The following is a 15,054-nucleotide window of genomic DNA, read 5'->3' on the forward strand; positions in this document are numbered from 1 at the left end:
GAGCGGCAGGGAAGGACCGGAGCGGGCGGCAGCGCCCCCTGGCGGCCGGGAGGACCCACCTCGTCCCCTGCTCTTGCCTTCGGGTGAGGCACCTCCAGCACGGCTGAGCGGGGTGGTTTTAATTAGTCAGTTAAATAATTACTCGACAGAGACTTCCCCCGCTCTACGGTGTGCGCTGTGAGGCGCACTCTACAGGGAAGGCACTGTCACGCACTGTACGGGCAGCTTCTGTGAGATGACAGATCTCACAGAATGGGATGATGACAGGAGCTCACATTCCCAGAAAGGAATTCCTCAGGGAGAGGCATCCTTCCCGACAGTGGGGTCCCCACGTTCACAGAATCATAGAAAGGGTTGGGTTGGAAAGGACTTTAAAGGTCATCTCGTTCCAAGTCCCTGCCATGGGCAGGGACAGCTCCCACTATACCAGTTTGCTCAAAGCCCCATCCAGGCTGGCCTTGAACCCTTCTATGAATGGGGCATCTGCAGCCTGTCGGGGCAACATTTGCCAGGGCCTCACCACCCTCACAGGGAATAATTTCTTCCTAATTTCTAATTTTCTCCTCTTGCAGATCACTGCATGTCCATGGGAGCTCCTGGCAGGAGCCTGTTGAGGATGGATGGTCTGTTCCCCTTTGGCATCAAAGGGTGGGGTCAGGCTCCTGAGCACGAGAGAACGCGCTGCAGCAGCACCGGTACCATTTATTATATGATTTAAATCCAAATACAAAATAGGAACTAAGGGAAGAAGAGCATCTGACCGCGGCAGGGCAGGGCTGCCAGCTGCAGAGCAGGCCTTGGGAAAGGGAGCAGGATTCTTCCATCCCTGTTAGCTGGAGCTGCTCTGCTCTGCCTTCAGCATCTCCATGGTGGCAGGTTGGGGGTCCTCATGGGCTGGGGGTGTCTCATCCTGGGACTTCACAGCTTGTGGCTTGGTCAGTGTGGTGTAGATGCCCAGGGCCTGGAGGGAAAGAGACAGTCATGAGGAGGGGAGAAAGGGAGGAGAGGGCCAGGCCCCAGCACACTGCCATCTTCCTCTCCCCAGGGAAGAATCATGAAAGGGTTTAGCTTGGAAGGCATCTAAAAGATCATGTAGTTCCACCTCCTCTGGGAGTTGGACAGGACCACCTTCCACTGGACCAGGTTGCTCAAAGCCTTATCCAAACCAGCCTTGATGACTTCCAGGGATGGGTCATCCAGAATTTCTCTGGGCAACCCATGCCAACTGCCTCATCATACCCTCAGTAAATAATTTCTTCTAGTATTTAATCTAAACCTACTCTGATTTCAGATTGAAGCCATTCCCCCTCATCCTATCACTATATGTCATTGTAAAAAGTCCCTCTCCAGCCTTATTGTAAGCCCCCTTTAGGTACTGGAAGGCCCTCTCTGGAGCCTGCTCTTCTCCAGGATGAACAATCCTAATTTTCTCAGCCATGCCTCACAGGAGATGCTCCATCCCTTTGATCATCTTGGTGGCCTCCTCTGGACTTGATCCAACAGGTCCATATCTTTCCTGTGCTAGGGACCCAGAGCTGGATACAGCACTGCAGGTGGGCGTCACCAGAGCCGAGGGACAGAATCCTCTCCCTTGATGTGCTGCCCACCCTGTTTTGGATGCAGCCCAGGACGACTAACCACACTGACCTGTGCAACCATGTTGGTGACATCGCCGGTGTTGGCAGGCAGCAGGACAGTGTTGGAGTCTTTGGCAAGCTTGGAGAAGGCATTCACATACTGCTCAGCCACAGACAGAGAGGCAGCAGCACTGCCATGCTGGGGAGAAGGGGACAAGTCACACATCACCAACAGCTTATCCATGCCCATATTCCCAGCCCACCCCAGCTGGGACAGCAAAGATCCTCACTCCCTGCCGCTGAAGATGCCAGGGAGTGTCCAAGAGAAAGCCAGGTGCCACCCTAGCCACACTCTCACCAAGGCGGTGACTGCCCCAAGGAGCTGTCACTCACCTGCTGTGACAGAGCAGCCGCAAGGAGCTGAATTGCCTCTGCCTTGGCCCTGGCCTTAACCAGCATGGCATTGGCTTCCCCTGCAAAGAACCACAGCAGAGCACAAGTCAGAACCAAAACAAACCACTTGCTAGGAGTGAATCCAGAGAAGTTCATGCATGCGTAGTCTTCTCTTCCCCAACAGCAGCACTGCCACACACCTCCTGCTGCCTGAGGCTTGTGGTGGGCAGCAACATCAGCTGGAGCCCAGCCCAAGGGCCCCAAATAGGTTAGGATCAGATTAGTGTGGCAAAGGACACCTGGCCCACAGTAATGTGGTCTCCCCAGCAGCATCATCCCTCAGTACAGATGGTTACAGATCTCCGTATGTTGTAGACTAAGGCATTACCAGCAGCTTTGTTGATTTGTTCAGCCTTCTCAGCTTCTGACGCCAGGATCTGGGCCTGCTTCTGGCCCTCAGCCACGTTGATGGCAGATTCCCGCGTCCCCTCCGACTCCAGCACTGTTGCCCGCTTCCGTCGCTCCGCCTCCACCTGCAAACACAGGTCAGTCACCAGCCTGCCATGGCTGCACTGGGGAGATCTCATCCATGGGACAACGACATGCTCCTCGGCCCTGCTGGGGCAAGTATGGATCAGCAAAGTATGAGAATGCAGCTATGGAATACTGTGTGGTCCTGGTGAGGGTTCTGCTCCTTAGGCCCCACAGCCCTCCCCAGCTCCACCTACACCTCACTGGGCAGCTGCCTCCCCATCCTCCTCTTCCAGCCTGGAGATCTGGTGCCCAACTCTTCTCAAGAGGAGACCTTCAGCTCTGGGATATGCTTCCCTACAGAGCCCAGTAACGATTTTATAAGGACCTGGCAGGGCTTGGGTGTAGCAGGCAGGGAGCACCACTGCCAAAATACGGACAGCAATTACTTATTCATTCAGTAGCTGCATGTCTGCAACCAAAGTGCCCATCACCACAGGAGTGGCCGGGTCTGCCAGCTCTGGACAGGTAACAATGGCACAGTGTGGAAGAGGACACTTTCCTCTTGTTCCAGACCTCCCTCCCTATGAGCCACACCTGCATTTGCATGGATTCCTTCACACGTGGGGGCACGTGAATGTCCTTGATCTCGTAGCGCAGGCACCGGATGCCCCAGCAGTCTGAAGCCTGGTTGATGGCATCCACGATGCTGGCATTGAGGGACTCTCGCTCCTGGGAGGCACAAAAGAAATGGCAGAGAAGGGGTGCTTAGCATGAGACAGGTGTTGGGAGGAAAATGAGACACCCACAATGGGCCACAGTGTGCCAGAAAAATATTTCTCCAAAGGCATCAGGCAGGGTCAGGTGCTCCCTGCAGCTCTTGAAGGGGTCACATCACCTGTGGAGGGTAGGGACCCAAACTGAAACTGCTGGGATGCAAACGCCTGGTGTACATTTGGATACAACAGGAATGCCAACACTTCCATTTTGTGCCCAGCCAATGCAGCACAAGGACTAGGGCACCCCATGAACCAGGGGACATTCCTCACTAGACCTGAGCCACGAGTCACTGGCTCAAGAGAAACACACCTGGACCACCTGGGTCTGGGCATATGCCACCCATCACTCCTCCCAGATAACCCAGGGCAAGGGCAAAAAATAACTCCTGTCACAAAAACATCATCTGAAACAAGACCTTTCTCCATGGATTCACCAATAGGCCAACTGAAACAGAAGCCAGAAGCCCTCTCAGCAAAGGGCATTTTGCTCTTAAGTGTATCAGCCTGGCCATGCAGGCTGCCCTGGGTTTCCAGAGAAACTGATAGCTCCATGATCCCCCTCCCCAGCTCACCCGGAAAACTCTGTCAAGGGAGAGTTTGCCAAGTTCTGATCTCATGGTGGTCTGGGCCAGCTGAGTCACTGCGTACTCAGGATCTTCCACCCCATAGCTGGCCTGGAGAGTAGAAGCACAAAACAGAATGAATAGGGGTGCCAAGAGGGATCCTGAACGAGGCACAAGGGACAAACACAGCACCAAGGCAAGAAACCTGCCAGACACCCCCTGCTGAAAACACGGAGTCCAGAGCCTCGGGAGGGGTCAGGGTGCCCAGCTCACCCACTGGGCAGGGCACAGAGGCTGGAGCACATATTTAGGGGAGCAGGGAACAGGCAGAGCCAGGACAGAGGTGCCTGAGGGGCACGATGGTACCTTGTAGGGGTCCATAACTCGCAGGTAGAGCACACCATCAATCTGCAGGGTGACGTTATCTGCCGTGAGAAAACAACAGCTCCTGTTTAATGAAGCAGCAACAATAAAATATGGAAACTCTCTCTTCCCCAGCACAGCTGGGCAAGGTAAACCCTTTCCTTCCTGGCATAGCAGCATGGCACAGAAGATGAATTAGTTGAAATGGATCTCCTCATCTAAAGACTTTGTAAAAACAACCTTGGTGTTTCCTAGAAAACACTACAATGTTTTAATACACAACAAGTAGGGTTTCCAGATAAAAATATTTCAGTTCTCATAAATAAGGATTTAAGGAGGTAAAAACCAAAACAGAACACTTAAAACTAGAAATGTAACAGCTGCCCATTAATATTAGATCCATTAATCTGATCTAAAATCATTTTTAGAGGTTTCTGTTTTTTGTGGTTCAGTAAAGGAAAGCATTTGGAAAACGTATTCCTGGCCAGATGCATTCAACCCAGCTTGCAGGACCTTCTGGGTGCTTCCCACTCACAGCACCACACTTGCAGCACCCAAAGGGGCTACAGGAGAGATGAAGAGGAACTTTTCACATGGGCATGAAGTGACAGGACAAGGGGGAATGGCTTAAGGTGATGGAGGACAGGTTTAGATTAGATATCAGGAAGAAATTCTTTCCTGTGAGGGTGGTGAGGCACTGGAATGGGCTGCCCAGAGCTGTAGTTGCTCCATCCCTGGCAGTGTTCAAGGCCAGGCTGGACGGGTCTCTGAGCAATCTGGTCTAATGGAAGGTATCCCCACCCATGGCACGGAGTTTGGAACAGGATGATCTTTAAGGTCCTTTCCAACCCAAACCAACCTGTGATCACACATGATAACATGATTTTATGGCCAAGTCTGGGTGCCCAGGGATGGGGCTGAGTGCAGGAGCCTGGAACAATTCCACTCATCCCCACACTGCCCCTTGCTCACCCCAGGTGCAGCAGAAGGAAAGGGGCAGGACACGGAAGCTGTTCCTCACCCAGTGTGACAGCTGACTGCTCTGGGACGTTAATCACGATTTCTTTGAGACTCTGCACATAACGAATCCGATCCAGGAGAGGGATAAGAAAGTTCAAACCCTGGGAAAAGGGCAGAATTAGCTAGCTGGCAGTCAGACTAGAGAGTTCTCCAAAGAAAGACCATGCCACACATTACAGATGCTAAAGGCAGAGCAAACACACTTTACACACAGAGGGAATTTCAGTTTCCCAGTGCTTGTAACACCCCACCAAAGGAAATTATTCCACAGGCAGCCAAAAGGATTACAGTCTGGGAGAATGAGCCCACCACCCCTCAGACTCTCACGCCAAGTACGCGCCTCGCTGCAGCTTTAGGAACCTGCTGAATCCAGAAGGGGAGAAAAGCTGCTCCTTACAGGCTCGAGGATTCGGTGGAACTTGCCCATCCTCTCCACCACCCAGGCTTCCTGCTGAGGCACGAAGAGCACCCCGATGTTCATGGGCAGCCCGGAGTTCCAGCGGCATGGAGCTGGGGCCAGCCGTGCCACATGCTTCAGCTGCTGGGAGTGCTGGAGAAGGGAGAAGGAACGGGACTGGGACCAGCTGCTGGAGCCCAGCACCACACCTGCTCCCCTATCGGTGATCATGGCCAGGAGACCAAGGCAGGAAGCAGCTCTGATGGCCCAAACAAGCCCATGCTCTAGGGACACAGGCTGTTCCCACAGGGATAAGGCCTGGGCCCCTGGGACAGCCTTCTCCACTGGTGCAGGGCTGCTCACTTCCATGCTGGAGTTTTCTGCATGTCTCCCCTCCTCTCGCACCCTCTCTGGAACAGGGAATACAGCTTCCCTGCCACCATAAGGGCAAGAAAAGTATGTGTGGGACATTTAAGCTGCGTAGGAGACAAGGAAGTTGTGTTTGGGGGTCTCTTCTGCCCTACTCAGTCCTGGTCAGGCCTGTTATCCCCAGCTCTCTCCCTCACCTCAGTCCCAGGCCACTCATCTTCAATAACCTGCCTTTCCCCAGCTCTGGCTGCTTCCTGGGCTCCCTCCAGAGTCCTGTTTATCCCAGGCATTCCCTCACGCTCTTCCCCACAGGTCCCCTCAATCTTTTCACTAACCCCTCACACATCCCAGTGAGCTCTCAGACCTCCACAGCCCCACACATCCATTTCTCCACCTCACTGCTGCCCATGCCCAGTCACCCTCACTGATGACCCTCCCACCATGTTTGTCCACAACCTCCTCTGCATCTCCCACCCACACCCTGTACCCACAACCCTGCCCAGCTGCCCCCCTGCTCCCAGTACTTCCCTGAACCCCCAACACCACCTCACTGACACCCCCCAGCCCCTCCACACCCATCTGCCCTGTGCATCCCTTCGTGCACCCTCTTCCCGTATCCCTGTTCAGCTCACCACCACCACCACCACCACCACCACCCAAGTCCCTTCCCAGACCCCCAACTCCCTCCCTGACCTGTTCCACTCAGTCCTCTGCATCCACTTGTTCTCTGCACGCCTTTACCCACACCCCTTCCCTGTCCCACTGCCCTCCAAGCCCCCAACACCACCCACTGACACCCCACCTCCTCACTCCCCCCACAAACTTTTGTTCTCTGCACCACCCTGCTCACTTACCTTGTATCCCTGTCCAGCTCCCCAGTCCCACAATCCTCCCTCAACCATCCTCTGCACCTCTCATCCCTTGTCCCCATCGCTGCTCAGCGACCCTCCCCACTTCCCTGAGCCTCCACCACCACCCCAGTGACTCCCACCTCGATCCCCCCATACCCGTCTGTCTCTGTACCTCCTCACACACCTTGTTCCCCCGTCTCTGCCCAACTCACCCCCACAGGTCCCCCACATCCCCAGCCCCTCATGGGACCCCCAACACCTCACCCGTCTGACCCGTGCAACCCCCTGCCCTCGCACCCCTATCCGGGCCCAGATCCCCAACACCCTCTATCCCTCCCCCAGACCCCAAACAACCTCCACTGCTCCCCCTGACCCTCAACACACCACCCCTCACCCAGGCGCCCCCAGCCTAGACCCGCCCCCCTGCCCTGGCCCCTCCAGCACACGGGCTCTCCCCACGTGGGCACCCTCCAAAGGTTCCCCATTTGGTCCCCGTTCCCCCGCCATCCCCCGTACCTGCAGCAGCCCGAGGCCGGCTCTGGCCCGGGCCCCCGCCCGCGACAACATCGCCCAGCCCGCTCGGCGCCGCCGCCACTCCCGCACACCCGCAATGCCCCGGCGGCCGCGCTGCTTCCGGGTGCGCCGCCCGGGTCGGCCTCGCCGCTCGCGCTCTCCCGTTCCGTCCGCCAAGTGTTCCGCCTTCCAACGCCCCCCCCCCCCCCCCCCAACACCTCCCAGCCCCTTCGCAGCGGTATCGTCGGGCTCGTAGTCAGGCTCCAAAGGGGCATTTATTAAAATAGAAATGAACACGAAAATGTACCGGCACGGCCTTCACGACTACGCAGGGCCACGGCGAGAATGGCAGCCGCGGTGTCATGGCGGCCGCGGTGTTTGGGGGGGTTCGGCCCCCGGTGGGGAAGGGCAGTCTCCTGGTATGGGGGGGTTCGTTCTCCTGGTGCTTGGTGGGTTCAGAGCCGGGTGTGGGGGCTCAGACCCCTCAGGCTCCCCCCGCGCCCGGCCCAGCAGGGCCGCAGCCCTTCGGCTGTCCTCAGGGCAGGGAAGGGGCGACCTCGGCCCGCAGCTCCCCCATCCCGGCCCAGCCCCGCACCCAGCCCGGGACCGTGGGAAGCGACGGGAATCCGGGTGGGGGGTCGTGTCCCTCTCCTCTCGCCGCTGACAGAGGGGATGGGGCTCTCCGAGCCCCGGCTGGCAGTGGGGTGATACAGGCGCGGTGGGTGCCAGCCTGTCTCACCCTCACCCTCACCCTGTCCCTGGGCTGGGCCCGCAGCTCCCAGGAGTGCTCCAGGTCACCCCCAAACCCTCTCCTGAGGGTCCAGCCCAGCCTTCGCAGTCTCATGTCCCCTGCTGCTTCCCCTCGTCCCGGAGACTCAGCTCCTGCCCGTCCTCCACCCAGCCCCGATGGTGCTGCCGGTACACCCTGCCCAAGCTGCCTCCTGGGTGGGATTCACGCCACACCTGCAAATGGTGCAAGGCTCCTGTTTTCTTGGCAAACTTCTCAGATTCACAGCACACGTGCTCTGGAGGCTCCTGCCCAGAGGGCTATCCCCAATGCTTCTGCAAAGAGCCCCAGGTCCCCATCCACGTGACAGCCGTGTCTGAGCCTCAGGAACCATCAGTGGCCACTTCCCTGACTGCCACTGACCCCATGTGATCTGGCTTGCCCTAAAGGAGTAAGAGGACAAACCCAGGCCTTCCCAAACTGCTTGGAGTGGGACTGGCCCCGCAGAGCTGGCGCCCAGCAAGGCTCAGCCTCTCCCAAGCTTTTAACACAGCCTTGGCCTGGAAGCTGCACCCTGGCCAAGAGGTGGGTCACTCCCTTCCCCAGTCACCCTCCCATCCCCACAGCCCTGCCCCAACACAGGCAGTCCTGTGCTGGCAGGGATGTGGGGAGGAACAAGCACAGCATCTCCAGTCCTATGCACGAGCCTCCTCTGCACTCCCAGCAACAATAAATACTAATAAATACAAACTCTTCCACACCTTCTCCTACCAGCCCAGGGACCAGTTTGGGTAGTCTGTTACCCAGAGCCCTGACCCACCTTTTCACTTCCCACCCACCTCAGCCACAGACAAGTCTCCAAGCTGGGAGCAGGACCAGCAGAAGGCTTGGGCATGCCCCTGGAGTGCCAGGGCTGCTCCTCAGCCCCAGCCCCTCTTGGTGAAGCCCCCTGGGTGACCCCAGTCCTGCTGCAGGCCATGGTGCCTGTGCTGGTCGGGAGGATGGGAGATGTCTCAAAAGCAGTGTTTGCTTGCTGGCCTTTTACTTCTCTCTCCCCAGAGTGCTGGGCTGGAGGCTCTCTAGCAACCCAGCGGGGTGAGGAAGGTCAGGCCCGAGGTGAGTAGCAGGGATTCCTGGGCATCTCTGTGAAGGATTTTAGTTCATAGGGGATCCCCGAATCCACTTCAATTGACTTGCGGGAGAAAAGCAGCCGGATGTCGTTGTGAAGGTAGATCTTCCCTGACTTGGAGCTGTGAAATCTGTACGGAGACAAGAGCAGAGCAGAGGGACCTCAGGCTCCCAGGCAAGGGCAGAGCATCCTCAGTGCAGGTCACAACTCCCTTAAATACTCTGGGGCCTGGTCAAGGTGATCATGCTCCGGTTCTTCAAGAGGGCCAGAGACAGCTGCCCTTGGGCAGGGTAGCAGCTCCAACCTCCTCCCCAGGGTGAGAGGGTCAGCCTGCCACCTCTCCTCATGTCCTGCAGGCTTGGGACACGTGGGAGAGGAGCAAGGGTTATCCCAGGGCAGGTGCCCATCCCTCCTGGTGTGTTTTACCTCAGATGCATCAGGTAGCAGAGGACCCTGCGGGGTGGGCTGGTGCCCAGTGGGTCACTGGAGACCATGGTGGGCCCCTCCTCTTCCCCCACGGGCACCAGGAAGATGCGATGCCGTAGGAAGGTCATGTGATTGGCTGGCATGTCCTGGAAGTCGTATGTCACCAAGAACATTTTCACCACAGTCTTGTTGGGGTTAAATAAGGTCTAAGGGCAGAGAGGTAGGGAGTGAGACTGGGAAGGGCACAGGAATGGATCAGTAGGACAGGAATGGGGCACCTGGGAGCACGCAGCTCAAAGATCCAGAAAGCCCCCAACCAGCCCTAGACAGCTTAGCCTGAGGGTCAGAGGTCAGTCCTTTCCACCCACCTCCACACCTGTGCTTCCCTCCCATCACATCCTGTCCACGCTGCACATACACACTGTCCTGCCAAAACCCCATCTGTCCTCATCAGCCTCTTACTTCCCTGTATCTCCCACCACCTTGTCTCCCTTCCACCTCCCCTGGGGCCCCATACTCTGCTCTGCTGTCTTGGTGGCCAAGTACTCCCTCTGCACAAGCTTTCTGACTGCTGCCCTGCCTAAAAACATAATGGAGCATAACCAGCCCGTGGGGAGGACAACCAGAGCCCATCCAGCCCTGTCCCCATGGTGCTACTGGAGGCCAGGGAATGACTCACCACTTGGATGGTTCCAGCTTTGGGGACACTGTAACCCTTCTTTCCCAAGGCCTCCAAGTCAATCACTCCCTGGGGCAAAAGAAACAGTGTGTGAAAGAGTGAGAAAGCACAGGGAGAGCCCAGCTGGGACCTAGCAGGGGGCTGAGATTCCCCTCTTGCCAAGAACACCTGGCACAAATTCAGCCCAGCTCAGTCCCTCTTCAAACCAGGGAATGAACAAGCAGCAACACAGAGGTGCTGACAGTGAAGCCACAACCCTCAGGCAGCCAGACAGCAGCCTGCCTGTGTATGTGCCCTCTTATTTCTCTCTTTGCTTTTTGGGTTAAAGACTGCTCCTGGCACAGCCAGTCATCTTTGCAGGTAGGTGGTTGCTTGATCCACACTTCCTGGACAGGGGCTGCCCCAGGATGCCCCCCCTTTGCCCCCAGCCCTCCCTCATCCACGCACCAGGAAAGGCGAGGGCATGCTGTGTTCGGAGATGTCGAAGTAGGTGACGTCGACAGGCAGGGTGACGTGCTGGGGGCAGTAGGAGCCGCTGGCACCGATCTCTGCTGTGAAACCCTCGATCCGCCCCGACGGGGCAAAACGCCCTTTCAGGATGGACTCCTGAGAATGGAGGGAACTTGTGGGGAACTTCAAACACCAGTCCTTCCCCCTGCCTCAAAGCTCCAGGGGAGATCACCCTCATCTCTCATCTCTACTGCACTCACATGTCTGCTTGCGCTCACATGTCCAGAGACCACCCATGAGGGGCCCTGGTGGCTTGCTCTGACAAAGACCCACCCTGAACTGGAGGGATGAAACCAGCCATCTAACATGAAGAAGCAGAAAGAGTGCTTTGGCTCAGCTTCACAGCAGCCATCTCAGCAGGATCCACAGTTTTGGTGCCTTCCCCAAGGATCTAGCTGAGCCGTCTTGCTAGTGAGTAGTGGCTGCATGATGGCCACTGCATGCCAGAACCTTTAGGAAAATCAGCCCAGCCTCACACCCAGGCTCCCATCAGGTTCAGCCTCTCATGCCTATAGCGAGTCAAGCCTGGAGTCCCCAGGACCCACCTCCCCCTGTCAGGTGAGCTTTTACCTCAAAGTTGCCCAGCAGAGCATGGCTGACAGTGGTGGTGGCCCAGGGTGCTGCAGGAGACCTGGTGCCCCTTCGGAGGCTGCTCCGGAGATGTCGCCTTGGAGAGAGGAGAGAAGATTGGTGTTACATTGAAAAGCATGCAGCCCTAGGCTGTCTGTATCCCTGGGAATGTGTATCCCTCTCCAGGTCTCCTGTCCCTTTCTCTGCTGGAGGTTGAACCCACTTTATGACTGTCCCACAGCCTGGGGTCTTGTGAAGGGGAGATGCCTGTGGTGGGCCAGGGCAGGGCAGGACAGAGGACTCGACCCAACCTGGACCTCCCACAGGGCTGCACGGTGCTGGGGTGGTCAGGCACCCTGAGTACCCATGTCCATCCCACAGGGCTGCCAGGACACTCACGATTTGAGGCGCAGCCCACTCTTCAGCCTCCTCCCGACTGCAGTGCAATCTGCAGAACTCTGGAGGGGACACGAAATGCAGAACCATGTTAGGGCAGCAACCAGGGACCACATACCCCACGAGGGCCACAGCGGATGGAACTGGCTCCTGTCCCTGAAGAGCCATCAAAAGCCTCTGCGGGGGTAGCCAGCAGGGCAGCACAAGGACTGCAGTGTTTGGGGGGGACATGGGGCTGCCCAAATCCCAAAGTGACTCAGCTGGGGATGAGGGTGTTGGTACCCAAGCTGAGGATGCAACACATGAGTCCCACCTTGCAAACCAGGTCTCAGGAACAGTCCCAGTGACAAGACACCCCTGTCAGACAGAGCCAAGCACTGACACCCCCTTGAACCTCCCAGGGACTGGTAGCACGTACAAGGAAGCTCCCCGACCCGCCTGGGAAAAGTTCCGTCCCCTGGTGATTCATGCAAAGTCCTCAGCAGTGTCACTGGGCAGAGGGGCTTGCTGCCCACCCTTACCCACAGCCAGGATCCTACTGCTGTGGGGTGGGGGGTTAAAGCCAGAGCCACACTGCAGCCTCCATTTAAAGATGTCCCCTTTTCAGGGGTTTTCCCTTCTGGAAGCCACACAAAGGGCAGCACAACACAAAGGGATGATGGAGCTGGCTGGCATGACCGGGCGGGAAAACCCAGGGAAGCTGCTGGAGGGCATCACTCTGCAAGGACATTGCTGGGGGCAGCTGGGCTGGGGGATAGTAATGGAAAAGGTAGGCAGGAATGCAGCTGTGCCCCATGAATGGTGTGTCCCAGCTCCATGCAACAAGAAGCCAGGGTAGCTCTGGCATCAATTCTTGTGGGTCTCTGCACCACGGCATGCCCCAAGAGAGGAGCAAGCCAGGTTTGGTGCCAGCTTCAGCTCACAGGACAGGGTGAGGGCAGGGAACTGGTCAGAAGGGCAGGACAACAAGGGAGGAATCCCAGGCAGTCCCTGAGCAGTCAGGGTTGTTGCAAATGTTTGGGGTCTGACCCATTGCTAAGAGCTTGAGGTACCCTGGGGACATGCCACAACTGCAGAAAAGCCTGTGGCATCTCTACACACAGCACTGGGTCCCCTTGGTCAGGCGTCCAGTCCCACTCCCTGCCATCAGAACCTTGCTCTAATGGACATCGTGGCCAGAAGTTCAAGCCATCCCCCACACCTTGTCTTACTTCTCATCATGCAATGAGAGGCCAGGTGCTTTTCTGAAGCTTGCTGGTATATCCAGCTTAACATGAAGCCATCAGACACCAAGTGTGGCCCCATATCATGTGTCCAGCTCTCACTGCCATGGGAACATTGTCTCCCATTCAAGTAAGGCTCTCCAGAAGAAAAATCTGGTTGCAAGCAGAGGATCCAGTGACTACCAGATGTTAAAAGCTGCTTGAAACAGACCATGTGTCCTGAGGCTGGCTGGCAGCTCCTGTCTTGCTCACACCAGTGCTACAGCACTGGGACAGGACAGGGCACAGTGCCACAGTGGACCACACTACCCACAAGGACAGTTCTGAGCTCTGGGTGTCCACAGGCCATTCCCTGGCTCCCCCCATGAGCAATGCTCACCTTGGCTGTAGGAAGCAGGTGATTCCAGAAAGGGGCCCCCTTGGCATCAGTGCTGCGGCAGGCTGTGGGCACGGGGTGGCATGGCAGGATCCTCTTCTTCCTTGCTGGTGGGGATAAGCTCTCATCCTCAGAGCAGGAGTCAGCCGCAACCTCACCAGCAGGCAGCAACTTCCTTTTGGCTGGACAGCTGCTGCTGCTGAACTGGCTGCTCCCACAGGGTGTCATCTCCTGGGAGCTCAGGTTGCTGGGCTCTGGGCTGAGCATCGTGTGTGGAGCTGGGGGCTCCCTGCACCCATTGGCTACTACTGGCTCTTCATCTTCTCCACTAGTCCTGCCGCTGTGAGCTGGACTGTTCCCTGGCTTGTCTCTCTTCCCACCAGAGTCCAGCTGGGTTGTTTGTGCAATGCTGTGCAATTCAAGGTGAAGTACATTGTGGCCACTTGCTGGCTCCCCATTATCTCCATAGTCTGTGGGATGATCCCCCAATGAGACAGAGCAACTGCCTCTGGTGTGCAAAGTACTGCAAGCAATGTGCTGGGGCCATGAGGAGGAGGAGAAGGAGGAGGAGGAGGAGGAGGAGGAGGAGGAGAAGGAGGAGACAGACTGCGACTTGTCCCCTCTGCTGGCTTTGGGGCTGTGGCTGGGGCTGCCCTCACAGCGGTGCTCCACAACACGCAGCCCGCTGTGGGAGAAGTGCTGGGCAGAGCCGCACAGGGATAGCTCCTCCACCAGCAGTCCATCCTCAAAGGAATTGTCATCGTCCAAGGAAGCCTGCCCAGGGCTCCCATCACACTTGCTCTCCACCCCCCTGTCACCCCAGTGAGTTCGTTTGGGATCTCGCCCGCCCTCCAGAGTTCGCTGCTCAGGGTATCCCCTCTTGACAGCCGTCCGGCTGCCTGCCCGCTGCTCTGTGCTCTCAGAGGAGTTGGAGAGGTGGGAGAAGATGGAGACCTGGTAAACCTTCTGGCGCTTGATCTCTGTCTCGTTGTAGCCCATGAGGATGCTGCGGTGGGTGCAATGCTGCGAGGAGGGCTCTAAGGGTGTCTCTCCACTGGGCCTGGACAGGCTGGGGTCTGTGCTGTGCTCCGGGGGCAGGGACGTCTCTGTGTGGATGTGCCGCATGGAGCTTCACTTGCCTGGACTCCGAGTGGAGCCAGAGTCAGAACAGCCCATGCAGCAGCAGGAGCAGGACTGTAAAGTGCCACAGGCCAGGGTGCAAGGGCAGGGGATAGAAGCTGGACCCTTGCTCAGGATGTCTGTGTGAGCCCTCCACTATGGGTTTGTCTGCAGCACAGCATCTGAAAAAATAAGGACAGGAGGATGGAGGTCATCCTGGGATCCCCATCCTCATCCAGACTTCTAGCTTCAAGGGACCTATCGGGATATGGGCAGCTTCTCATACAGTCCCACCTGAACCTCGCTCTCCATGGACAGAACAGGAACTAGGCCAGTGTTGCTTTCTGGGGAACCCCGTGGCATCATTCAACTGCAGGTTCAGCAGTTCCTTCCCATCCTGGGCAAGAGGAGAAGCCTCCAGCCAGGCAGGAGACTACTGGGGACAAGCCTGGACAAGTGGGGAGGAAGAAGCCTGCCCTCTGCCAGGGACTTGACGTGCTTGCACTGTTCTAGAGCATAGGAGTCAGGCAGGTCAGACCAGTCCCAGGGGCTCAAGCCTGTAATCACCCCTTTGGGCAACAGCAACTCTGCCCAAGACAACCT

At 57.2% G+C, this 15,054-nt stretch overlaps 2 protein-coding genes across 8 annotated transcripts in view; both read right to left on the bottom strand.

The window, feature by feature from the left end:
* Positions 1 to 682: 682 nt before the first annotated feature.
* On the bottom strand, positions 683 to 7,426 carry STOML2 (stomatin like 2). Its single transcript, XM_071580205.1, has 10 exons — positions 7,300 to 7,426; positions 5,564 to 5,716; positions 5,168 to 5,267; positions 4,150 to 4,208; positions 3,793 to 3,894; positions 3,039 to 3,173; positions 2,359 to 2,503; positions 1,971 to 2,050; positions 1,648 to 1,776; positions 683 to 961 (listed from the first exon to the last, which is right to left on the bottom strand). The coding sequence occupies exons 1-10, from the start codon at positions 7,348 to 7,350 to the stop codon at positions 830 to 832; spliced, it is 1,086 nt and encodes a 361-aa protein (XP_071436306.1). The 5' UTR covers positions 7,351 to 7,426; the 3' UTR covers positions 683 to 829.
* A 132-nt stretch (positions 7,427 to 7,558) lies between these two features.
* ATOSB (atos homolog B) overlaps positions 7,559 to 15,054 on the bottom strand; it is a 38,530-nt gene continuing 31,034 nt past the window's right edge. For all 7 annotated transcript variants that reach the window (XM_071581038.1, XM_071581044.1, XM_071581043.1 and 4 more), the window contains 7 exons: positions 13,336 to 14,633; positions 11,737 to 11,795; positions 11,338 to 11,434; positions 10,705 to 10,863; positions 10,258 to 10,326; positions 9,579 to 9,784; positions 7,559 to 9,282 (listed from right to left, as the gene is read on the bottom strand). In XM_071581038.1, coding sequence (XP_071437139.1) covers positions 9,129 to 9,282; positions 9,579 to 9,784; positions 10,258 to 10,326; positions 10,705 to 10,863; positions 11,338 to 11,434; positions 11,737 to 11,795; positions 13,336 to 14,457 — 1,866 coding nt within the window. In that variant the 5' untranslated portion in view covers positions 14,458 to 14,633 and the 3' untranslated portion in view covers positions 7,559 to 9,128. The remainder of the gene's footprint in view (positions 9,283 to 9,578; positions 9,785 to 10,257; positions 10,327 to 10,704; positions 10,864 to 11,337; positions 11,435 to 11,736; positions 11,796 to 13,335; positions 14,634 to 15,054) is intronic.

This window comes from Pithys albifrons, chromosome Z, assembly GCF_047495875.1.
Source record: "Pithys albifrons albifrons isolate INPA30051 chromosome Z, PitAlb_v1, whole genome shotgun sequence".
Lineage (NCBI taxonomy): Eukaryota > Metazoa > Chordata > Aves > Passeriformes > Thamnophilidae > Pithys > Pithys albifrons.

Coding starts and splice junctions, on each gene's coding strand:
- STOML2 (XM_071580205.1), bottom strand. CDS start 7,350: ATGTTGTCGCGGGCGGGGGCCCGGGCCAGAGCCGGCCTCGGGCTGCTG. Junction 5,717..7,299: donor CCGGCCTCGGGCTGCTGCAG/GTACGGGGGATG, acceptor TCCCTTCTCCAG/CACTCCCAGCAGCTGAAGCA. Junction 2,504..3,038: donor AGGAATCCATGCAAATGCAG/GTGTGGCTCATA, acceptor CTGTGTTTGCAG/GTGGAGGCGGAGCGACGGAA.